The 26,445-nt window shown below is 38.3% G+C and overlaps 3 protein-coding genes across 16 annotated transcripts in view; 1 reads left to right on the top strand and 2 right to left on the bottom strand.

The window, feature by feature from the left end:
• EFCAB7 (EF-hand calcium binding domain 7) overlaps positions 1-3,786 on the bottom strand; it is a 65,570-nt gene extending 61,784 nt beyond the window's left edge. For 3 of the 4 annotated variants that reach the window (XR_011257626.1, XR_011257624.1, XM_069593405.1), the window contains exons 1-2: positions 3,648-3,779; positions 1,554-1,741 (exon numbers count right to left, since the gene is read on the bottom strand). Coding sequence is in view for 2 of the 4 variants with exons in the window: in XM_069593405.1 (XP_069449506.1) it covers positions 1,554-1,740 (187 nt within the window). In the remaining 2 variants the exon portion in view is untranslated. Of the gene's footprint in view, positions 1-1,553; positions 1,742-3,647 lie in introns of all 4 variants that reach the window. The other variant, XM_069593403.1, reaches the window with a different exon arrangement.
• A 22-nt stretch (positions 3,787-3,808) lies between these two features.
• Positions 3,809-26,445, top strand: part of ITGB3BP (integrin subunit beta 3 binding protein) — a 91,533-nt gene continuing 68,896 nt past the window's right edge. For 5 of the 10 annotated variants that reach the window (XR_011257647.1, XR_011257645.1, XM_069593532.1 and 2 more), the window contains exon 1: positions 3,831-4,154. Coding sequence is in view for 7 of the 10 variants with exons in the window: in XM_069593532.1 (XP_069449633.1) it covers positions 3,849-4,154 (306 nt within the window). In the remaining 3 variants the exon portion in view is untranslated. Of the gene's footprint in view, positions 4,155-20,667; positions 20,708-26,445 lie in introns of all 10 variants that reach the window. The other 5 variants (XR_011257650.1, XM_069593549.1, XM_069593569.1 and 2 more) reach the window with 2 other exon arrangements.
• The window catches only part of ALG6 (ALG6 alpha-1,3-glucosyltransferase), a 148,264-nt gene continuing 144,889 nt past the window's right edge, over positions 23,071-26,445 (bottom strand). Inside the window, exon 16 of one of the 2 annotated variants that reach the window (XM_069593482.1) lies at positions 23,071-23,456. The gene's annotated coding sequence lies outside the window, so the exon portion shown is untranslated. The remainder of the gene's footprint in view (positions 23,457-26,445) is intronic. The other variant, XM_069593451.1, reaches the window with a different exon arrangement.

Raw genomic sequence — 26,445 nt, 5'->3', positions numbered from 1 at the left:
ATCATTCAATACACACCCATGTGGATATATGTGTACATATATATAAATACATATATAACCTTTACATTTTCTCCAGTGTAGGTCAAATTTAGACTAATGATTCAGTTGTCAAAAGCATTTTAATCTATTATCATAATCTTAAAATGCCAATGTAAGAATTTAAAAAACATTTTAAACCAAATAATTGGTGGAAGCTTTAAAAAAAGAAAACTAAGATCATGGCATACGGTCCCATCACCTCATGGCAAATAGATGGGGAAACAATGGAAACAGTGACAGACTTTATTTTTTGTGGCTCCAAAATCACTGCAGATGGTGACTGCAGCCAAGAAATTAACAGATACTTGCTGGTTGGGATAAAAGCTTTGACAAACCTAGACATCATATTAAAAAGCAGAGATGTTACTTTGTCAACAAAGGTCTATCTAGTCAAAGCTATGGTTTTTCCAGTAGTCATGTATGGATGTGAGAGTTGGACTATAAAGAAAGCTGAGCACCAAAGAGCAGATGCTTTTGAACTGTTGTGTTGGAGAAGACTCTTCAGAGTCCATTGGACTGCGAGATCATACCAGTCAATCCTAAAGGAAATCAGTCCTGAATATTCATTGGAAGGACTGATGTTGAGGCTGAAACTCTAATACTTTGGCCACCTGATGCAAAGAACTGACTCACTGGAAAAGACAGAGGATGAGATGGTTGGATGACATCACTGACTTGATGGACATGGGTTTGAGAAAGCTCCGGGAGTTGGTGATGGACAGGGAAGCCTGGCGTGCTACAGTTCATGGGGTTGCAAAGAGTTGGACACGACTGAGCCACTGAACTGAACTGAACCGAATCCATACAAACATTGTAAGTTTTATTTTGAAGCTCCTGGATTATGTGAGGGCTTTCCTTGTGGCTCAGATGGCAAAGCGTCTGCCTGCAATGCGGGAGACCTGGCTCAATCCCTGGGTCAGGAAGGTCCCCTGGAAAAAGAAATGGCAACCCACTCCAGTATTCTTGCTTGGAAAATTCCATGGACACAAGAGCCTGGTAGGTACAACCAACCATCAAACCTGGATTAGGTAGCTATATAAAATGACATAATATGGGCTTCCTTGGTGGCTCAGTGGTAAAGAATTTGCCTGCCAATACAGGAAACATGGGTTCAATTCCTGTTCCAGGAAGATCCCACATGCTAGCTGGCAACTGAACCTATGTGCCACAACTATTGAGCCTGTGCTCCAGAACCCAGGAACCACAATCACTGAAGTCCTGCACCCTACGGCCCATGCTCTGCAACAAGAGAAGCCACTGCAATGAGAAGTCCATGCACTCCAACTGGAGAGTAGCTCCGTCTCATCACTAGAGAAAGCCCGTGCAGAGCAAGGAAGACCCAGCACAGCCAAAAATAAATAATAAATAAAATTAGAATGGAACAATAGCATAATGTAGTTCTACCGCTCAAGCTTAATTAAGTAACTGGAATGATTCAACAATGTAATTCTAATCGGAGTCTTTCTGATCTATTAACTTTCAGCAAATAAGGAAAACTTGGTAAAAAAAATTACCTAAGTAAAGTTGATCTTTAGAAATAATGTTATCTAAACTGCTTTTGAAAACAGTTAAGTAGGCAGCTCTACAATTCATATAAAATATCTCTTCTTCAGTTAGCAGAAATTTCTTTGATCGAGGACTCTCTGAACGCGTTGGTTTCTGACCCGAGAAAGCCGAATCACTTCCTGGACTGATGGCCATTCTATTAAAAAATAATTTAAAATTTTGTTTTAGTCACTGTTAGTCCTAAAATGAAAATGTCACTTTGCCTTTCAAATGGTGGCAGTGGGGGTGGGGAATAAAGACACGAAGGTTTTTATATGTGGAAAAATGATGTACATTATAATATGCATATGGTTATACTATCATGTAAAACTAGAATAAGTTTTTGGCAGTTGATTTCTAAATATATTATATATATATATAATATATATATATGAGAACCCAAAGAACAAAGCTAAAACAAAGATGCAACATAAATACAAAAAAAGACTCATAGGGCAAAGGAAAAGCACGCATTTATTCTCTCAAAATTAGAGGACAGTCAGTTGAGACTCTTCATAGGACTGTGATGAGGATTAATTAAACTAACACATTTGAATAGATGCTAAATAAACTATAGAGTGAAACTCCACCATAATGATAATTTGAATATAATGTGATTGGCAGTTGGCATTCATCTCCATGGCAGCATCAACCACGTCATTTCACTAACATCTCAATACTGCAGCCCCACATTTTAAATGACTGAATTTTTAAAATCCCATGTATAGCATTATCCTGTGGTTTTACTGTATTCTATTACCATCAATAATAATGTTAATAACAACAATAATTTGGGGGTTTATACAGCACCTCTGCTCATAAGAGTTTAAAGAACTGTCATACATCTTGATATATACCTACTACAGTGGTGAGGTACTTTCTGAACCTGTTACAGATAGGAAAATTGAGAGAGATCTCACCCAGCTAAGAGTAAGTAGCAAAAGCATATAAATTTCGATAACAGTTTCTTCTTTTTTAATGTGATAAAAGGTTTCTTGTGCAACAGTTACTATAAGACAGTAAATTGTGCTGGCGGTCTAACAGCTTCCAACATTATTTTACCCAGCTTTGACTTCTAAAAATACTTTTCAACCTAATAAATTGAATATTTCTAGCTCAACAATAAGACGACACAGGTAGGGTCCCCTTCAGGACTCATTGGATTCTTACTCAGGAGGCCTAAATCACTAACACCTTCTTGAATTATATAGGTCTTTTACACTTGGGAAAGAAAGATAATAATCGCTTATCATGGATGAAGTACCCTACAGACTGCCTGCCTGACACTTTCATCTTACACCAGATTTAGAAGGACCCCACAGGGATGTGGTGTCACAGTCTGGTTACTGCAAATTGGTGTCACTATAATTAAGCATCACAGTTTTTAAACACATATGCGTACACCCGTATCTTCACAAATGTGAAAGAAATCTGTTCCAATAAGGAAAGAAGAATGAACGTTCATTTTGAAGCCAGCAACTTAGAAATTTAAGGTTTTGTGTGTGTGTGTGTTTTTAGATTGTCCTCAACTGTTCTTTCCAAATAAACAGACCCTCTCAAATAGAAATTCCACGGCAAAAATGTTCTAGAATTCTTCCCCACCCCCTAACCTCCCGTAACATGAGACTAAACTGAAGCATAATTAAATATATAATTCAGCCCCTCAGGCTTGGAAACCTCCTGCATTTAAAACTTCAGCCGGAGACCAAGACAGGGGGCCTAGAGAGTACATTGCAGCAAATGCTCCATAAATAACCAGCCACACAATAGCAAGAAAAATTAACTGTTAACAAGCGCCTAAGGCTTCTAAAAGGCTAAGTGAAAACAGAGGGTCATGTAGCCACCGTCCCTACACTGTAAAATACGTTCAGGGCTGCTCTCGGGCAACATCTCTCTTTTTTTTTATTACTCTGGGAATAAAATCACATTTATATGTACATTTTAAGTACAGACATGGAGCAAGGCTACGTATGACAAAGAAGTAAAAGATGCGGGTGGAGAAAAGGAAGCCGAACAGTGAGGGACGGAGCGGGCAAAGAGAGAGACAGCGAGTTGCTTGCTACCTAACTGCAGGTCACAAACGAGCGAGCGTAGCCAATTCTCCTCAAAGCCTCCGCAATCCTCTCACTGCAGCAGGACAGTCCTCGGCCTTCTTTTAATTACCATGGAAACTGCACCTCCCCGCCACCGGAAACAAGATACGGAGCACCTCCCTAAATGGTCCGGCTAGAAATCTGCGGATACTTATTCCAGAGTGAACAGAGATGGCTCTGTCTCTTTTTCCTGGGGGCCTTCTTGTCAGAATCCTGAAAGAGGGCCGTGCGTTGCCCTGGCAGGGGCTGAGTGCTGTCTACGTGTTGACTCTCCTCCCCTCTTACTGGCATACCTTGGGATCCCTTGTCGCTGGAGGAATGTTTCCGGCGGGCTGCTTTGAGTGTAGCACAGCGTCGAGTGACCATTCGCCCGCGGTTTTCAGGCTTCAGAGTTTCTCTTGGAAGGTTCTCTGTTTACGAGAGTTGTTTAGTGATTTTATCCGGCGACGGAGGTGCGTTCCTGAAAGTCAAAATGCCGTAAGTATCTGTTCCTTCGGGTGTTGCTGTGTTTGGGTACCTCTGTGAGCGAGACGAGTAGATATTTTGTGGCCCAGTAACCTTTTCCGTTGTCTTTTTCAGAGAGTAAATTTTTCTCTTTCTCCGACTGTTACTGGTGCTTGGTGCCCCAACCCAACTCTGCTTCTCTTCCTTTCAGTTTTACTTATCTGGTAGTATTTCTTCACTTTAATTCTGATTCTCCAAGGCTTTTGACAGATTTTATAGGCTATGGGCTATATTTAGTGATGTATTGCTTGAAATAATTTCAAATATGTTTAACATACCGAGAACAGGACAGCGTACATTGCAAAACGCCATATAATTTGATAAAGCCCCTTAATGTCTAGATTAGTGTGGTTCCTATGAACTTGCAGAGCTCATGAACCGGGGTCCCAAGAGAACTAAATTCCATCTTTCAAAAGAGGACCCGTAGCCAAGTTCTGAAGAGCTGACCAGCGTTGAGCGAATCATTTAACCTCAGGCTTTAGTTTTCTTGCTTATCATTGCCCTGTAGAGACTTTTTTTGTTGTTGTTCAAAGCTCAGTAAAGAACTTTTTCTTTGGGGTAGGAGTGGAGATAATATATCAGTTCAGTTCAGTTGCTCAGTCGTTTCCGACTCTGCGGCCCCGGGGACTGCAGCACGCCAGGCTTCCCTGTCCATCACCAACTCCCAGAGTTTACCCAAATTCATGTTTATTCAGTCGGTGATGCCATCCAACCATCTCATCCTCTGTCGTCTGCTTCTCCTCCCGCCTTATGAGTCAGCTCTTTGCATCAGGTAGCCAAGATATTGGAGTGTCAGCCTCAACATCACTCCTTCGAATGAACACCCAGGACTGATCTCCTTTAGGATGGACTGGTTGGATCTCCTTGCAGTCCAAGGGACTCTCAAGAGTCTTCTCCAACACCACAGTTCAAAAGCATCAGTTCTTCCGCGCTCGGCTTTCTTTATAGTCCAACTCTCACATCCATACATGACTACTGGAAAAACCATTGCTTTCACTAGATGGACCTTTGTTGGCAAAGTAACGTCTCTGCTTTTTTAATATGCTGTCTAGGTTGGTCATAACTTTTCTTCCAAGAAGTAAGCATCTTTTAATTTCTTGGCTGCAGTCACCATCTGCAGTGATTTTGGATCCCCCCAAAATAAAGTCTGTCACTATTTCCACTGTTTTACCATCTATTTGCCATGAAGTGATGGGACCGGATGCCATGATCTTAATTTTCTGAATGTTGAGCTTTAAGCCAACTTTTTCACTCTCCTCTTTCACTTTCATCAGGAGGCTTTTTAGTTCTTCTCCACTTTCTGCCATAAGGGTGGTGTCATCTGCATATCTGAGATTATTGACATTTCTCCTGGCAATCTTGATTGCAGCTTGTGCTTCATCCAGCCCAGCGTTTCTCATGATGTATTCTCCATATAAGTTAAATAAGCAGGATGACAGTATACAGCCTTGATGTACTCCTTTCCTGATTTGGAACCAGTCTGTTGTTCCATGGCCAGTTCTGACTTGTTTCCTGTCCTGCATACAGATTTCTCAAGAGGCAGGTCAGGTGGTCTGGTATTACCATGTCTTTCAGAATTTTCCAGAGTTTGTTGTGATCCACACAGTCAAAGGCTTTGGCATAGTCAATAAAGCAGAAATAGATGTTTTTCTGGAACTCTGTTGCTTTTTCAGCATGATCCAGCAGATGTTGGCAGTTTGATCTCTGGTTCCTCTGCCTTTTCTAAATCCAGTTTGAACATCTGGAAGTTCACGGTTCATGTATTATTGAAGCCTGGCTTGGAGAATTTTGAGCATTACTTTACTAGCATGTGAGATGAGTGCAGTTGTGTGGTTGTTTGAACATTCTTTGAGATTGGAATGAACACTGACCTTTTCCAGTCCTGTGGCCCCTGCTGAGTTCCACATTTGCTGGCATATTGAGTGCAACACTTTCACAGCATCATCTTTTAGGATTTGAAATAGCTCAACTGGAATTCCATCACCTCCACTTGCTTTGTTCGTAGTGATGCTTTCTCAGACTTGACTTCACATTCCAGGATGTCTGGCTCTAGGTGAGTGATCACACCATCCTGATCATCTGGATTATGAAGACCTTTTCTGTACAGTTCTTCTCTGTATTCTTGCCACCTGTTTTTAATATCTCCTGCTTCTGTTCGGTCCATACCATTTCTGTCCTTTATTGTGCCCCTCTTTGCATGAAATGTTCCCTTGGTATCTCTCATTTTTTTGAAGAGATCTCTAGTCTTTCCGATTCTGTTGTTTTCCTCTATTTCTTTGCATTGATAGCTGAGGAAGGCTTTCTTATCTCTTCTTGCTATTCTTTGGAACTCTGCGTGCAAATGGGTATAGCTTTCCTTTTCTCCTTTGTTTTTTGCTTCTCTTCTTTTCACAGCTTTTTGTAAGGCGTCCTCAGAGAGCCATTTTGCTTTTTTGCATTTCTTTTTCTTGGGGATGGTGTTGATTGCTGTCTCCTGTACAGTGTCACAAACCTCTGTCCATAGTTCTTCAGGCACTATGTCCATCAGATCTAGTCCCTTAAATCTATTTCCCACTTTCACTGTATAATCGTAAGGGATTTGATTTAGGTCATACCTGAATGGTCTAGTGGTTTTCCCTACTTTCTTCAATTTAAGTCTGAATTTGGCAATAAGGAGTTCATGATCTGAGCCACAATCAGTTCCCGGTCTTGTTTTTACTGACTGTATAGAGCTTCTCCTTCTTTGGGTGCAAAGAGTATAATCAGCCTGATTTCGGTATTGACCATCTGATGATGTCCATGTGTAGTGTCTTCTCTTGTGTTGTTGGAAGAGGGTGTTTGCTATGATCAGTGCGGAGATGATATGTTCAGATGAAGTTCTCTGGCTGCCTCTTATCCCCAGGCTGAATTAGGTACCCTCCTCCTGTGCACTTCTAGAGTAACTTAACTCCATTATTTTCAGTTCAGTTCCGTCACACAGTCGTGTCCAACTCTTTCCAGCCCCATGAACTATAGCTCGCCAGGCTTCCCTGTCTATCACCAACTCCCAGAGCTTGCTCAGATTCATGTCCATCGCATTGGTGATGCCATCCAACCATCTCATCCTCTGTCCTCCTCTTCTCCTCCTGCCTTCAGTCTTTCCCAGCATCAGGGTCCTTTCCAGTGAGTCTGTTCTCGGGTCAGGTGACCCAAGACTTGGAGCTTCAGCTTCAGCATCAGTCCTTCCAATCAATATTCAGGACTGATCTCCTTTAGGATGGACTGGTTGGATCTCCTTGCAGTCCAAGGGACTCTCAAGAGTCTTCTCCAACACCACAGTTCAAAAGCATCACCTCTTCAGCACTCAGCTTTCTTTATAGTCCAACTCTCACATCCATATATGACTACTGGAAAAAGCATAGCTTTGACTAGACGGACCTTTGTAGGTAAAGAAATGTCTCTGCTTTTTAATATGCTGTCTAGGTTTGTCAGGGCTTCTCTCATAGCTCAGTTGGTAAAGAATCCGCCTGTGATGCAGAAAACCCCTTTTCTGATCCTGGGTTGGGAAGATCTGCTGGAGAAGCAATAAGCCTTTCACTCTACTATTCTTGGGCTTCCCTTTTGGCTCAGCTGGTAAAGAATCCACCTGCAATGCCCAAGACCTGGGTTCAATCCCTGTGTTGGGAAGATCCCCTGGAAAAGGGAAAGGCTACCGACTCCAGTATTCTGGCCTGGAGAATCCCATGGACTATGCAATCCATGGAGTCGCAAAAAGTCGGAGATGACTGAGCGACTTTCACTTTGCTTCACTTCCCTTCACGTTTGTCATAGCTTTTCTTCCAAGGAGCAAGCATCTTTTAATTTCATGGCTGCAGTCATCATCTGCAGTGGTTTTGGAGCCCAAGAAGATAAAATCTGTCACTGTTTCCATTGTTTCCCCATGTATTTGCCAAATGCAAAGTAACACAAGTAGGAGGAGGAACATCTGAAGCAAATAGAATTGATGTGAAAGTGGAAAGATTTACAGAAATAATCTACATTTGTTGAATATGTAGTTATGATTTGGATACTGTGATTAACTGTCTACCTACATTTTTTTATTGAATCCTAAAAAAGACCTTGGGCAGTAGGTGCTGCTGTTATCTCTACTTTCTAGATAAGAGAGCTTAGCACCTAATAAGGTATCCTACACACAGGTAGCAATAAATACATTTCACTTACACCTTTAGAAGTTATGGATTATCAAAGAGGTTTTCCTTTCCCCAGAATGAAGCAAAAAGATTTGTCTCCATACTCTTGCACTAGAAAAAGAACCCAGTTAGCACTTATACAAAACTATGAGGATAACATTGCAAATTCCCTGTCAAATAGGAAATCAGTGGAAACTGGTTTGTGTTTACATAATAAGTAGTGATACTTCCTGAGATATGCTCCTGTTCTGCAGTAGATAGTAGGGAACCCCTAAAAACTGTTAAATGTGGACCTTTTGGACACCTGTTTTCTTAACATATTAACTGATACATGTTATCTTAGGAGAGTGTGCAGTATTATATTCTGACAATAAATACATGACCTTAAAGTTGTGTAGCAGCTTATATATGTATATGTATAAAGTTGATATATAGCAGCTTCACTGAGTTAATTTTGGCAAAGTGATTCAAGATGAAATTAATGGTTATATAATGCAAAAGTACTTCAGTAGAGGATCTCCATAATTGTTAGGAAACTTAGTTTTCAACATGGTTTAAGTGTGGGGTCACAAATAATGGTGCAAAAAGTTATCTTGGGAAGTTACATGTGAAAGTGATCTGGTTTTTAAGTGATGTTGAGATGATAACTTTTTAATATGAACTTGGCATTTTGAGCATGGGACTGTGTGATCTATCTCCTTTCTAATTTATTTGAACCTTGACATAGAAAAAAATATAACAAGTAATTTTGGAATATGCATGGCCTAAATTAATGTAAAATAAGTATAATAGTAGTGTCCCATAACAATAGACTGGATGGGTGAATCTTAAAAACTTACCGGATGAAAGAGCCAATTTGTAGAAAATTACACGTAGCAGATTACCTTTATAAAGCATGAAAGTGAAAGTCACTCAGTTGTGTCCGACTCTTTACGACCCCATAGACTATACAGTCCATGGACTTCTCCAGGCCAGAATACTAGAGTGGGTAGCCTGTCGCTTCTTCAGGGGATCTTCCCAACCCAGGGATCGAACCCAGGTCTCCCGCATTGCAGTCGGATTCTTTACCAGCTGAGCCACAAGGGAAAGCCCTTATAAAGCTTAAGAACAAGCAAAAAACTATAGTTGAGGATTCTGTATGTTTATAATAAGTTTATTTAGGGAAGAAAAACAGAGGAATGATAAATACAAAATTTAGTTTAATGGTAGCGTTTCTGGGGAAAGCAGACGGATTAGAGAAAGCACATATAGGTGTACCCATCCATATTGGTAATGGTCTAGTTCTTAAGTTGTGTGGTGAGTTTATGGTTGTTTATTTTCACATTATACTTCATAAATTAATCATGCTATATGTATTCTTTAATGTCAAATACTACTCAAAATATTTCTTAAAGATTTAGAAATTAATCATCTTGAATTACAGTCTCAATTACTATAGTTTTCTCTGTCTCCTCTTTGGTCATATAAAGCAGATGCTATCTTAGAATTGGGAAAACAAATGCATTGGATAAATGCTGTTCCTGATTCCATTAGGCTAATCATCATCCCTTTCAACTTTGCTTCTCTCCTGTGTACATTATAAAATTAGTGGCATCATTATTTCTCCGTCTAGGTTGAAACCTTAATTTTTTTTTATTTTTGGATTTGAAGACTTTGAAGTAAGACAAACCAGGGTTTGAATCTTGGTTCTGCTACTTTACCAACTGTGACACTTAGATTGTTACTCATTGATATCATGGATTAGTATAGTTATTCAGTAAATATTAATTGAATGATTAAGACAAATTTCAAACCGTGTTTACATTTGCATAATTCAGTTCAGTCGCTTAGTTGTGTCCGACCCCATGAACCGCAGTACACCAGGCCTCCCTGTCCATCACCGACTCCCAGAATCCACCCAAACCCATGTCCATTGTGGCGGTGATGCCGTCCAACCATCTCACCCTCTGTCATCCCCTTCTCCTTCTGCCCTTAATCTTTCCCAGCATCAGGGTCTTTTCAAATGAGTCACCTCTCCACATTAGGTAGCCAAAGTATTGGAGTTTCAGCTTCAACATCAGTCCCTCCAATGAACACCCAGGACTACAGCTGGTCAGCAGGTACATGAAAAGGTGTTCAGCATCACTATTCAAAATGCAAAGCAAAACCACAATGAGATATCACCTCATACCTTAAGATAAAAATGGCTCTTATCAAAAAGATAAGAGATAACAAGTGCTGGTGAGAATGTGGAGAAAGGGGAATCTGGGCACTACTAGTGGGAATCTAAATTGGTGCAGCCACTATGGAAAGCAGTAAGGAGTTTCCTCAAAATATAGAACTCCTGTGTGATCCAGCAACTCCATTTCTGAGTGTTTATCTGAAGGAAATCAAAACACTAACCCAGAAAGATACATGTACCCTCATGTTCATTACAGCATTATTTACAATAGCCAAGTATCCACCAGTGGTTGAATGGATAAAGAAAATCTGGTGTGTGTATATATGTGTGTGTGTATTATATGTGTGTATATGTATATGTATATTATTCAACCATAACAAAAAAGAAAATCCTGCCACTTGCAATGTGGATGGCATCTTGAGGCCTTATGCTAAATAAAATATCAAAAAGATAAACGTTAACACCATATAATCTCACTTACATTCGGAATCTTTAAAAAGAACAAACTCATGGAAAATGAGGTAAGACTTGTGTTTACTAGAGAATGGGGGATGAGGAGGGAAGAATTGAAGGAAGGTAGTCAAAAGGTACAGACTTCTAGTTATGAAATACATTAAGTACTGGGAATGTAATGTACAGTATGGTTACTGTAGTTAATAATACTATATTGTATGTTTGAAAGTTGCTAAGAGAGTAGTCAAGTGGGCATTAGAATGTGAAGTCGATTGGGCCTTAGGAAACATCACTACAAACAAAGCTAGTGGAGATAATGGAATTTCAGTTGAGCTGTTTCAAATCCTAAAAGATGATGCTGTTAAAGTGTTGCACTCAGTATGCCAGCAAGTTTGGAAAACTCAGCAGTGGTCACAGGATTGGAAAAGACCAGTTTTCATTCCAATCCCAAAGAAAGGCAATATCAAAGAAAGTTCAAACTACCACACAGTTGCAGTTATCTCACATGCTAGCAAAGTAATGCTCGAAATTCTCCAAGCCAGGCTTCAACAGCATGTGAACCGAGAACTTCCAGATGTTCAAGCTGAATTTAGAAAAGGCAGAGGAGCCAGAGATAAAATTGCTAGCATCCGTTGGATCATCGAAAAAGCAAGAGAGTTCCAGAAAAACATCTACTTCTGCTTTATTGACTATGCCAAAGCCTTTGACTGTGTGGATCACAGCAGACTGCGGAAAATTCTTCAAGAGATGGGAATACCAGACCACCTTACCTGCCTCCTGAGAAATCTATATGCAGGTCAAGAAGCAACAGTTAGATATGAAACAACAGACTGGTTCCAGATTGGGAAAGGAGTATGTCAAAGCTGCATATTATCACCCTGCTTATTTAACTTATATGCAGAGGACATCATGCAAAATGCCAGGCTGGATGAACCACAAGCTGGAATCAAGATTGCTGGGGGAACTATCAATAACCTCAGATATACAGGTGACACTATCCTTATGGCAGAAAGCGAAGAACTAAAGAGCCTCTTGATGAAAGTGAAAGAGGAGAGTGAAAAAGTTAAGCCTTTGACTGTGTGGATCACAGTAAACTCTGGAAAATTCTGAAAGAGATGGTAATACCAGACCACCTGACCTGCCTCTTGAGAAATCTGTATGCAGGTCAGGAAGCAACAGTTAGAACTGGACATGGAACAGCAGCCTGGTTCCAGATAGGAAAAGGAGAACATCAGGGCTGTATCTTGTCACCCTGCTTGTTTAACTTATATGCAGAGTCCATCATGAGAAACGCTGGACTGGATGAAGCACAAGCTAGAATCAAGATTGCTGGGAGAAATATCAATAACCTCAGATATGCAGATGACACCACCCTTATGGCAGAAAGTGAAGAAGAACTAAAAAGCCTCTTGATGAAAGTGAAAGAGGAGAGTGAAAAAGTTGGCTTAAAGCTCACCATTCAGAAAACTAAGATCATGGCATCCAGTCCCATCACTTTTTGGCAAATAGATGGTAAAACAGTGGAAACAGTGACAGACTTTATGTTTTTGGGCTCCAAAATCACTGCAGATGGTGACTGCAGCCAAGAAATTAAAAGATACTTACTCCTTGGGAAAAAAGAACAACCTAGACAGCATATTTAAAAGCAGAGACATTACTTTGCCAACAAAGGTCTGTCTAGTCAAAGCTATGGTTTTTCCAGTAGTCATGTATGGATGTGAGAGTTGGACTATAAAGAAAGCTGAGTGCCAAAGAATTGATGCATTTGAACTGTGGTGTTGGAGAAGACTCTTGAGAGTCTGTTGGACTGCAAGGAGATCCAACCAGTCCATCCTGAAGGAGATCAGTCCTGGGTATTCACTGGACGGACTGATGTTGAAGCTGAAATTCCAGTACTTTGGCCACCTGATGCAAATAGCTGACTCATTTGAAAAGACCCTGATGCTGGGAAAGATTGAAGGTGAGAGGAGAAGGGGATGACAGATGATGAGATGGTTGGATGGTATCACTGAATCAATGAGCATGAGTTTGAATAAACTCCGTGAGTTGGTGACAGATAGGGGGGCCTGGTGTGCTGTAGTCCATGGGGTTGCAAAGAGTTGGACACGACTGAGCGACTGAACTGAACTGAACTGGAGCTGTTGGGGTTGGTGATGGACAGGGAAACCTGGCGTTCTTCAGTCCATGGAGTCGCCAAGTTGGACATGCCTGAGCGACTTAACTGAAGAGAGTAGCCCTCAAAGTTCTCATCACAAGAAAAAAAATTATAAATGTGTGTGGTGATGGATTTTAACTAGACTTACTATGATGATTATTTCACAGTATATACATACATTGAATCATTTTGTTGTATATCTGAAATTAATGTATTTCAATTGTTGAATTATTGTTCAGTTATTGAAATTAATTGTATTTCAATCAAAGAAATTTCCTGACTTTGATGATTGTATTGTGATTATGTAAGATAATATTCTTGTTCTTAGAAAAATATGCAAATAATTTTGGGTAAAGGTGTACAGGGTCTCTAACATTTTTAGTAGATCATAAAAAGGATTTTGCATTGTATTTGTATTTATTTGTGTTTGTTTATATAGAGAATGTAAAGCAACTGGGACAAAATGTAATAAGTATTAAAGTCTGGGTCAAGGATAACAAAAACTGTTATTCCTAAAAATTTTTTTTTTTTTTGAGTGCTGAGGTCTATAGCATTAGATTATATGGACTTGATTGGATTAGATGATTCCCTTCTTTCTAGTCTGCCTGTAGTGTGGGAGACCCAGGTTCGATCCCTGGGTTGGAAAGATCCCCTGGAGAAGGAAATGGCAGCCCACTCCAATATTCTGCCTGGAAAATCCCATGAATGGAGGAGCCTGGCAGGCTACAGTCCATTGCGTCACAGTCAGACATGACTAGCCACTGTCGCTTTCATAGTTGTTTTACAATATTGCGTTGGTTCCTGTTGTACAACAAAGTCCATCAGCTCTGTGTATGCATATTCACCTCCCTCTTGGGCCTCCCACCCGCCCCCCCTCCAACCCACTTGGCGTCACCGTAGAGCATCAAGCTGAGCTCCCTGTGCTGAACTGCAGGTTTCTGGTACAGATGAACCTAGAATGTGTTTAACTCTAAAATATATAAAAATTAAGTTACCCCTCAAACTACTCATCAAATTGTTTTTTAACTTGCTCTGTAACAAGAGAAGCCACTGCAATGAGAAACCCTCTGCCACAACTAGAGAAAGTCCGTGAGCATCAATGAAGACCCAGTGTAGCCATAAACAAATAGATAGAAATAAACATTTAAAAATGCTAATGGTTGGGTTAAATAGTAAATTAGATGCAATTAAAGAAAGAATTGTAAACTAGAAGACTGACCTGAAGAAATTGCCCGAAAAGTAACATAGAGATCAATGATAAGAAATAGAGGTTTAGAGATATCAAAAATGGAATAGAAAATCTATGATTTCTTCTAGAGGGAATCCCAGAAAGGTAGAATCAAGGAGAACCAGTATTTGGAGAGATTATGGCTTAGATTTTTCCAGAACTGATAAGATACAAATCCACATAAGAGACTGCCTTAGATACAAATCGACATGGTTGTGTGCTTAGTCTCTCAGTCGTGTATGACTCTTTGTGACCCTTTGGACTATACCCCTCCAGGCTCCTCTGTCCATGGGATTTTTCAGGAAAGAATATTGGAGTGGGTTGCCATTTTTCTTCTCCAGATTTTCCCAACGCAGGGATCAAACTTGAGACTACTGTGTCTCCTCCATTGCCAGCGGATTCTTTACCCTATGAGCTATTTGGGGAAGCCCAATTCTCTATCAATCTTTTGATAAAGAAGCTTTTGACACGTAAACAGGTTGCCCAATAATTAGTTACGGTTTGGGCCAGTTTTATCGTGAAGAATAGCAAGGTTAATCATTAGTTACTTTCACGTGGTAACCATATTTTTATGTGCATTGGAGTGATAGTGAATTATTATATGACCTCTGTGAATGTTGAACACAAAAGAGCATAAACTTGAATAAAAGGGAGAATGCAAAAGAGATAGGAGATTCTTATTCCTTCTTTGCTCATTCTCATATGTAGAATGAAAAATACATCATTTTAGATTTCTTAATTTATATCTTAAGAGTCACATGGGATGTGAATTTGGCCATTGCCTTTAATCAAAGGATTTCTAAGGGTCTCATAAACATATTCCGTAGTCTTCTAAACACTTTTCATGTAGTTGTAGCTGGCAGTAATATCTCCCATTATAGAGAGGAGTAAATGGAAGCACTGTATACCAAATGATATTTTTATATCCATCAGAAATGTCTTACTGGTTTACAGACCAGTATTACTATCAACTTTATGAAGCTTAGTGAGATTATGTGATTTGCCCAACCTTAGAGAAAGAATTTGGCATAACATCAAGGCTGCCTGAGTCTTATCTGCCTTACTAATTTTATCTCCTCCCCTCACATACACACACTTAGCCTCAGCTCTGCTACTCAAATCATATTTAATCCAATGTTTTAAAAGTCCTGTAAGGATGATGGATTACTGTTAGTCACAATTGTGGTTACTTATGAGGGAGAAAAAAGGCTCAACAGGATGGGACAAAAAAAGGTTTGGGGGGATAGATGACACACATCTCCCATCCATGTTCTAACCAGGTCGGACCCTGATTAGCTTCTGAGGTCAGATGAGATTGGGCACATTCAGGGCGGTATGGCCATAGACAGATGACAAATTTCTATTTGTTCAGTGATGGTTACAAGTGTGGTTGTGTTATAATAATCCATTAAGCAATATATTTGTTAAATGTTAAAAAAGAGAAAATCCTGTAAGGGAACCTTAAGTCATGTAACTTCATGAATCTTTGAAGTATCATTCCTGGTTCTTAATTAAAAATCAAATGATAGTTTTTTTTTTTTCTAGAACAACTTTAAAAAAAATATTGTAACTGCTATTAGTAATGTTGTATACTAAAACTCACCCACTTGACAACTCACGCACTTGTTCTGTTCTTATGAATTGTTATTGTTATTCATTTGCCAAGTCATGTCTGATCCTTTGCGTCCTCATGGACTGTAGCCTACCAGGCTCCTCTGTTCATGAGATTTTCCAGGCAAGAGTACTGGAGTGAATAACTCTTTCCTTCTCCATGGGCTCTTCCTGGATCAGGGATCCAATCCGTGTCTCCTGCATTGGAAGGTAGATTCTTTACTATTGAGCTATCAGAAGCCGTCTGAGGAGTTAGAGAATCCTAGTCAGGATATTACCATGTGGTAAGCTAAATAAAATAGTGGAAGATGGTCTTAAAGAGTAATATGGCTAATTCTATACAGTTACTCTCTTTGCCTGTTGATATAAAACCATGTATCTTTCTTAAATTCTCACCAGCAGTAATGCTGGTAGCAAACGGAATTTTGATCCCAGTGACTCTAAACCCAGTGCACCTAGAGCTGGACTTGGCGTTCACACTGTGGGCATAGGTGCAGATGTGGGTTAAGGTGGAATGAAAAAAAACCTGTAGAATTTAAAGAGTTACCCCTAGAGGGATGTAATTAGGGAATAATAGGTGGGATGTAATTAGCATATAGTGAGGCTTCCCTGGAGACCCCGTGGTAAAGAATCTGCCTGCCAGTGCAAGAGACACGTATTCGATCCCTGGGTCAAGAATATACTCGAGAAGGAAATGTCAACCCCCTCCAGTATTCTTGCCTGGGAAGTCCTATGGACAGAGGAGCCTGGAAGGCTACAGTTCATGGGCTCACAAAACAGTCAGACATGACTTAGTTAAAGTGTAGTTCCGCGGCATTTATGTACCGGTAACCCTTGAGTAATTTGGGGATTAAGGACACCAGTTACAGTCCACTTATAGCTTTACAATCAGCATTGCGTATCCCTTGTTCCACATCCTCGGATTCAACCAGCTATGGTTTGTGTAGTACTACAGTATATATTTGTTGGAAAAATAAAACTCAAGTATAGGTGGATCCTTGAAGTTCAAATTCATGTTGTTCAAGGATCAGCTGTACATTGACATTGTTGTACAGCTGTCACCATCATTCATTTCCAAAACTTTTTTTATCTTGCAGAACTGAAATTTTCTGTCTGTTGAACTCCCTATTCACCTCTCCTCCCAGCCCCTGGTGACTACCTTTCTATTTTCTATCTTTACCTATTTGACTGCTTTAAGCACCTCACTTGAATGGAATTATATGGTATTTGTCCCTTTTTGATTGGCTTATTTCACTAGCATAATGTCTTCAAGGTTCATCCGTGTTGTAGCACGTGGAATTTCTTTCCCTTTAAGGCTGAATAATATTCCCTTGTGTGGTGTGTGTGTGTGTGTGATTGTGTGTATACACACACACACATATATATATATACCAAATTTGTTTTACTTATTCCTCTGTCCACAGACACTTGCGCTGCTTTCACCTTTCGGCTGTTGTCAGTAATGCTGTTATGAACATGAATGTACAGATGTGTCCCTACTTTCAGTTCTTTTGGGTATATGTTCAGAATTGGGATTGCTGGATTATATATTAATTCTATGTTTAATTTTTTGAGGAACTGCCAAACTATTTCCATAGTAGCTGTACCATTTTACAGTCCTATCAGCATAAGAGTTCCAGTTCTGCATCCTGGCAAACTCCTGTTTTCTGGGGGGTTTTTTTGGGGTGGGGTGGGGTTGATGGTAGTCATCCTAATGGTTGTGAAGTGTTATCTTGTGGTTCTGATTTGCATTTCCCTAATATTATGGATGTTGAGCATCATTTCTTGTGTTTTCCAGCCACTTGTATATCTTCTTTGGAGAAATGTCTATTTGAGTTCTTTGCCTGTTTTGACATGCCCCTCTTTTAAAACCAGTGAAAGTGAAAGTCGCTCTGTCGTGTCTGACTTTTTGCGACTGTACAGTCCATGGAATTCTCTAGGCCACAATACTGGAGTGGGTAGCCTTTCCCTTCTCCAGGGGATCTTCCCAACCCAGGAATAAAATTGGGGTCTCCTGCATTGCAGGCAGATTGTTTACCAACTGAGCTATCAGGGAAGCCCTGATAAAACCAGGTTCGATTCCTGGCTTGGGAAGATCTGCTGGAGAAGGGGTAGGCTACCCACTCCAGTATCTTTGTCTTCCCTTGTGGCTCAGCTGGTGAAGAATCTGCTTGCAATGTGGGAGACCTGGGTTCAGTCCCTGGCTTGGGAAGATCCCCTGGAGAAGGGAAAGGCTACCCACTCCAGTATTCTGGCCTGGAGAATTCCATGGCCTGTATAGTCCACGGGGTCATAAAGAGTCAGACACGACTGAGCGACTTTCATTTTTTTTTAAACCAAGGTAGTAACCACAAGAGATACTTATTTATTACTTTATAGAACTACCAGAGATAGATCACTTTTAATTGCTAATTAATACTGGTAGCAGATGAGTAAATACTTTCAGAAAATATTTGTATATATAAACATGTAATCAAGTTTTGCCTGTCCTTTGTGCATTTCATCCATCTCTATCTCTCTGTTTCTGTTAACACAGTCCTAATCCATTTAACATCATCTCATGTTGGTTTTTCAAAAAGTTAAAAGCATTTAGTGGGTGCTTAATTTGATAATTTATAGCTTGACACTGGGCCCAGTTCTAACAGAATGGTAAAAATAGATGGTCATAAATTCCTCTAGTAGTTTGCTCTTCTTTACCTCTTCTTTAGCACCTCCCCCTCAATTCAACAAGGATTTATTGGGATGTGAAATCTGAGTTTCCCTGAGATTGTCTGATAGTGGGTAAATCACACCAAGTCTTCCCTGTTGGATGAACCAAGTAATCTCTTAGGTCCCTCCTAGTCTTGTCTGGTAAATATCTTTCTGATTTTTGTAAATATTATTAGCTTTTGGTCATTAGATGCCTGAATTATCTGAAAACCACATTACCCACAATAAACCATGTTTTTCGATTCTCACTGAAGAGAGGGGAAGATAACAGTCTAATTCAGATCACTTTCTTATTTACTATCATATATCTCCTTGGGCTTCTTAGATCAATCTCTGACCTAACTAGAAACCTTTTAAATACAACCATTTAGTTTTTTAAGAATTAGCCATCTCACTCATAAAGCAATATAGTATTTTGAGCAGTTAATGTCAGGGTGGGGTTTGTTTACTTCTGAAAAGTGATATTGCATCTTAACAGCGTGTAAAAACAAAGGCTAAAACTGTACTGTGTACTTTTAGTTTTTGACTTCTACTTTTGAAGTTTTATGGGCTTCCCTTGTGGCTCAGCTGGTAAAGAATCTGCCTGCAGTGCCAGGGACCTGGGTTCAATCCCTGGGTTGGGAAGATCCCCTAGAAAAGGGAAAGGCTACCCACTCCAGTATTCTGGCCTGGAGAATTCCACGGACTGTATAGTCCACAGGATCACAAAGAGTTGGACGCGACTGAGCAACTTTCATTTTCGCATTCACTTTGAAGTTTTATAAATACAAAACGTCTCACACACCTGAATAGGGTCATATATATTCCAAAACTAAATACGTGTACTTTTTAAAATTAAGTGCCATTTTTATTTGTTCATACCTCTGTTCTCTTGCTTTATTGAGAATTCACATTAAATTGATTTCCAGTGAACTTCTAAAAGATGTGAGTAATTCTTTAAACCAGTTTAGTTAATCTTAAGAAATAATGTTATGTGTTAGGCTAATGTAGATATAATAGCAAAATTAAATGAACTATTCTAGATAAACTTTTGTATTTAATATTTGTTGCTGAGTAGTTTTTATAAATTGTCTATTTCTTCTATTTTTGCTCCTGTCACTTGTTCGAAATTCAGTAGTCAGTTATTTATGAATAGTCATTTTCTAGGATCTATGAATTTTGTTTTGTTTTCTGTAATACAAGCTATAATAAATTTTTTTTCTTTATGCTCAAATTCTCTAATATTTTAAGTAATTTAATTTCTTTCTCTCAGAGATTAAGAAGATACTTTTAATGCTACATTTGTCACGGAGAAAACTAGTTTTAATTTATATTGACCTTTTTCTCCTTTGAGCATTTAGTCTGCTTTCAATAAAATGTTGATGACTGCTCTTTAGAAGACAGCTGTACGAAATAAAGTATTATAAATATTCAGCTTTCCTTTCTAAGCTTTGTCACCAACAGCTGGGCATCCAGTTTAGCAGAACAGATTTTGCACAGAGAGAGCCTGGCATGTTCCTGAATCAGTATAGTGAAGGAGACAAAAAAGTAGTTTCTTATGGATTGGGGACTTATAAAGACATAGAGCATCTGTTCCTCAGTTAAGTCATAGTCTGGTTGCACTGAATCATGTTTAAAGCTAGAATAATGAGTAAAACTTTTTCACCTTGCTCATACCTTTATTTTAATATCTAGTGTATTATTTTTGCAAATAAAATGTTTTCGATATCTCCATATTTTAAAACATACAAAGATATTAATTTTTTAGTAAGATTATTTTATTATATAACTTTAATGTTTGAACTACATATATACAACTCATATATGAAAATACATTTAAATATTTAATTATGATTTCATCTTGATATATGCTATTAAAAAAAACAGTTTCCTCATTGTGAAAATTGCTTTCTTCATAGGTATTCTACTTTAGTTGGTGAAAGTAACTTAAAATGGAATCTTTGTTTATACAGATTACTCTTAAATACTTGGCTACTTGAAGCATATTAAATCTAAGATGTCTTTAAATATTTTGTTTGCAGTGTTAAAAGATCACTGAAATTGGATATGTTAAAAGCAAATGTAAGTATTTACTTGTGAGTTTGTAGTTGCATAATAACATAATAAGATTGTAATTTTTATTTTTTTTACAGCTGATTTTCTCTTATACTAAGTGTAAGAAGTATCAGAAACTCCTGTGACATAATTGTTATTGGCACACCATTTTCAACATATAAAATTTGTAATATATGGAAATTCCTTGCAGGCTTGAGATTTTTATTTAAGTGACAAATTATTTAGAAGCCTTAATGAAATAATTTAGTAGAAAAAAATGCTTTGCAGGTTAAATGCAGGTAAATAAAGATGGAACAGTGACAGTGCTTTAATCTACATTCTGTAATTTGCTAAATTGGAATAAAACATTAACAGCATTTTTATATCAAAAAGGTAACTACCCCCTCACCTTGCTGACATGATTAAATATAAAATACTAGCACTGTAATAACTTTCACCATGGTTGTCACAATAAGAATAAAATTGTACTGTTGCTGTTACATTTTATAAATCTTGTCGTAGCACATTCCCAATACCAGCATATCATGACATATGCTGGTTTACTATCTGTTTATTATCTTTTCATACCAACAGTGGATCTAGATACAAACACTAATACTAGGATACTTATGGCCTTAGTAATCTTAAATGCAAATAAATTGTTGAGAAAGTAAATTAAAATAAATAGCTAGTCAATAAATGGGCTCCTATATGAGATCCCATATGAGAATGCCATTTCAAGAAATGGGTTTTATATGGAATGTCTCTTCAGAAGACTCACTGGTATTTAACAATTTACCATTTTTAAAACTTCCTAGATGCTTTTCTAAAAAATTTAAACAAAGGTGGCAAAATACTGCAGTGCCACTAAAAAAATCATTAGCGGTGTAATTAGCAATTTAAAACACCATTATCCAACTTGTTCTGTACAGAATGCAGCTGTGACTGTAATTTTGCATCTGTTTCTTTGGTCAGAATGGTATTTTGGTAGATGAGTAGTCCAGCTTGAAATGAAATACAGTTCTTCTCTGCCCCAAGACTCTTCTTTGGGAGATGGTAACACCATTTGAATGAAAGAGAATGGCCATTTAGGAATTCATCCTTTTCATAAAGTACAGTTGTCATGGATAGCTTTCTATCTAGTTTCTCTCCAGATTAGGATGTATCAAGGTAGCCAGTGAAACGGTGAATATCCTGTATTAGAAAAATACGTTGTTATGTTTGGCCCAGTTTTGTACCTTTAAACCAGTTGACAGTACCACATGGCCACCGACTGCTAAATGCAGGTTCCTTAAATCCTAGCCAGGGCCTTAAACATTTCTATTTTCTAACCTATTTCTAATATTTATTATTATTTCTGATATTTTCAGCTTTTGTACTTTTGTCTCATCATTTATTTGCAGCTGTATCTTAGATCTGACAACTTTTGCTCTGGCGCTACATCTAGGCTTCTCTCCTTAGCTATATTTATGCATCTATCTACTCCAGTAATAATTTAGCCCTGAAGCAGCCTGGTTCCCAAGAATCTACCTATATGCCAGTGATTCCACAGAGGCTGCCTTAGCCCATGCAAAGGAAAATCAGACATTTAAAATATTACCTATAAGTCTACTACTACTACTAAGTTGCTTCAGTTGTGTCTGACTCTGTGCGACCCCATAGACGGCAGCCCACCAGGCTCCCCCGACCCTGGGGTTCTCCAGGCAAGAACACTGGAGTGGGTTGCCATTTCCTTCTCCAATGAATGAAGGTGAAAAGTGAAAGGGAAGTCACGCAGTCGTGTCTGACTCTTAGCGACCCCATGGACTGCAGCCCACCAGGCTTCTCCATCCATGAGATTTTCCAGGCAAGAATACTGGAGTGGAGTGCCATTGCCTTCTCCGACCTATAAGTCTAAGAGCACCTCATTGCTTTGAAGCCACAGAGGAACTCATGGTAACTTTGTGGTCATTTCGCCTTACCAGCATGATGCTGAAAGAAGACAACTGTGATGTTGAAGAAAAGGAGATGGCTCTTAAATGCTAGTTGGTTGAAGTGTAGTCTGTTCATCTTAAACATCTAGTGTTTCCTCTCCCAGAGATGTTTGGAACTAGCAAGTCCCAGTGTTCCCAATGTGGCTACGGACCTTCATGAAGATAATGCTCCATGATGTTAGGGCAAGTCTGCAAAAGTAATTTTCCTTATGATTCCCCTAATAGGAGAAATAGAGGTATGGCCCATCCCCTGTGATCCTCCATTTCATATATAGTGTATATACTACAAGTACCACTGTTTGCTAGTCCTCTCAAATTGTTGAGGGTAGTGAGGAGTGATAAAGATTTTGATTTCTCATTACCTACAGTATTGGAGTTGCTCAAGTTATTACCCTTCAAACACTGTTTTTAGATGAATTTTCAAAAACAAAGTTGAATTATTTATTACAAATAATTTGAAAATTATTAATTACAAATAAACTACCAGTGGTAGTTCAGATGAATTTGTAGGGACAGCTGTAACCTGGTCATATACCTAGCCAGCTTGACCTAATCTCTTTCAGGCTACCTCAGAGAAGGAACTGGAGAACAGATGCTGCAGATGGGAAGGGAAGGAGCATACTTCCTACCAAGGCCAACTTAATAGGCATTCTGCCAGAGGAACGGCAGTGCAGGTTTAGAGGAAGTTTGCTGATTGGGACATGCATACCCAGTCGAAATTACTCCATTACCATTAGTAGGATACTCCTAAGTCTGATTATTCCCATTATCTCATCTCTCGTAGACAGAACTTTTCCTGATTCCTGAAATTAGAAAGAACATTGGATTTCAGGGCTTTAGAAAATATGACAGCTCACATTCTGTAGGCTCACTTATTGGTCTGGCTCATGTCTGCTCCTTTCTCCTCTCCTTCCCTCCTCTTCCCCTGCTTTTTTTCCTTAGCTTTTTATTATGGAAATTTTTGAACATACACTAAAGTAGAGACAATAATACAATGAAGTACGATGCAACCATCACCCATCTTCCAAAATTACTAACATTTTGCTAATTTTGCTTCATCTATCTATATATGTATGTATATATTTATATATGTGTGTATGTATCTGTATATTTTTCCCTGGAATTTTATAAATCTCACATGTGTTATTTCATTAGAATATTCTTCAGTATGCATTTTTAACAGATAATGACTTCTTTCATAACTATAGTGCCACTATCACACTTATAAAATAAGTAACTCCTTAATAATATCTTTTACCCAGTCTATATTCATATTTCTATGGTTGTTTTAAAATGTCCTTTTATAGTTGGCTTATTAAAATCAGGATCCAAACAAGATTTCCACATTGTAATGGTTTTTATGTATCGTAAGTCTTTTTTTTGCACCAAGTTTTAAAATCTTTTAAAATCTCACTCTTTTTCTTATAATTTATCTTTTGGAAAAAAACTTAAATTATTTTCCGTAAGTGTATTTCACATTATAGATTTTATTGTTTTCTTGTGTTCTTTAGAAAAGTGATTTCTCTATTCACATTTCTCTATTTCACAATTCACATTTCTTCACATTTCATATAAAACGTCATTAAAGCTAGAGGCTTGATTAGATTCTGGTTCATATTTTTGCTAAGAATGCCTCATAGGTAGTCTGTATTTTCTGTTGCATCACCTCTACAAGTACAAAATGGTCTTGGTTCCAAGTTTTACCAGCCTAATTTACCCATAGTAAAATTCTCAGTCAGTCTTTCTCCTAATTTTTTTTTTAATTCGTGAATGATTATTTTATAGATTCCTTTTTTCACTACAGTCACCAAATATTGATCCCTTTTTTGCCTTTTGATTTTGGGGAAATTTGATTATAGAGAATGCACTGCCTACTATACAGCTTCAGTAATTATCAACACAAGGCTAATATTGTTTCATATATGCTCCCATGCATACTTCAGTATCCCCTGTACTAGATTATTTGAAGCAAATCTCAAACATCATCCATATCATCCATAAATACTCCAGTAATTATTTTAAAAAGATAGACTTTTAAAAAGGTATAATAGTGTTATACCCCACTCCCACCTCTGCTATGATCTCTGCAAAAAAATCTCTTTCAAAATTAACATTAATTCCTTAATCCTTAAGTGGACATCTTTCCTCAAATTCTCCCAATTATCTCATATACTTTTTGACAGTTCAGTTCTTTTTAAATTTTAGCATTTTTTATTGACATTCATATAATATAAAATTCATAATTTAACAGTATACACCAGTGATTTATTATATACTCATTACATTGTGCAGCCATCACCACTATCTGATTTCAGAACATTTCCACCACCCCAAAAAGAAATCCATACCTATTAGCAGTTAGTCTCAATTCCCTCCTCTCGTTCCCTGGCAACTGCTGATTTATTTGCTGTTTCTGTGGATTTGCCTATTCTGGCCATATGGCCTTTGGTGATTGACTTCTTTCATTTCGCATAATATTTTCAAGTTTTATCCAAGGTTTATCACATGAGCAGCACTTTATTCCTTTTTATGGCTCAGTCTTACTCTTTTGTATGGGTATATCACCTTTTGTTTATCTGTTCCTCAGCTGAATGGGCTTCCATTCTTTAGTGCTGCTAGTGGTGAAGAAACCGCCTGCCAATGCAGGAGACACAGGTTCTATCCCTGGGTCGGGAAGATCCTCTGGAGGAGAGCATGGCAACTCACTTCAGTATTCCTGCCTGGAGAATCTCATAGACAGAGGAGCTGGCAGGCTTTGGTCCATAGGGTTGCGAAGAGTCAGACATGACTGTAGTGACTTAGCACACACATACAGCTGCAGGACCTTTGAGTTGTTGCCACTTTTTTACTCTTGCAAATAATGTATATAACATTCTTGTACAGCAGTTTATATGAGTATGTTTTCAGTTTTCTTATATACCTGGGGTGGAATTGTTGAGTCATATGGTGATTCTAACTTTTTACAAAATTGCTAAAGTCTTTTCTACAGCATTTTACATCCCCACTAACAGTATGTAAGGGTTCCAGTTTATCCACATCCTCAACACTTGTTATTATTTGACTTTTTGATTCTAGCCATCCTACTGGGTGTGAAGTCATATCCTGTTGTGGTTTTAATTTGCATTTCCCTGGTAATGTTGAACATCTTTTCTTGTACTAATTGGCCATCTGTATATTTTCTTTGGAGAAATATCTGTTCAAATCTTTGCCCATTTTTTAATTGGGTTGTCTTTTTACTGTTAAGTTGTAAGAATTCTGTATATATTCTCAACACTGTTACCTTATCAGATATATGATTTACATGTACTTTCATCAGTTCCGTGGATTGTCTTTCTTGGTAGACTCCTTTGATACACAAAAGTTTAAAATTTTGATGAAGTCCAGCTTATTTTTTTTTTGATGGCTTGTGCAATCTATGGTAATGCAGACTTCTACTATGTTTCTTCCCAGGAGTTTTATAGTGTTTAGCACATATGTTAAAAATCTAATAGATAATAGAGTTCATTTTTGACATGGTGTGATGTTAGGGGCATGTAGTTCATTTGTCCTAGCAATGTTTGTTAAAAAGCTATTATTTCCCCCATTGAATGGCCTTAGAACTCTTATTGAAGATTAGTTGACTATAAATATATGAATTTATTTTTGAACTCTCAAATCTATTCCATTTGTCTACAGATCTGATCTTATGCCACCACCATGCTGTGTTTCAAAATAAAAAAGTTTTTTAATTACTATAAATTTGAAAATAGGAAATATGAGTCTTCCAACTTTGTTCTCTTTGTTGCAGAGATT

Source organism: Ovis canadensis, chromosome 1, assembly GCF_042477335.2.
Source record: "Ovis canadensis isolate MfBH-ARS-UI-01 breed Bighorn chromosome 1, ARS-UI_OviCan_v2, whole genome shotgun sequence".
Taxonomy (NCBI): Eukaryota; Metazoa; Chordata; class Mammalia; order Artiodactyla; family Bovidae; genus Ovis; species Ovis canadensis.
This window is presented reverse-complemented; position numbering and strand designations above follow the sequence as displayed.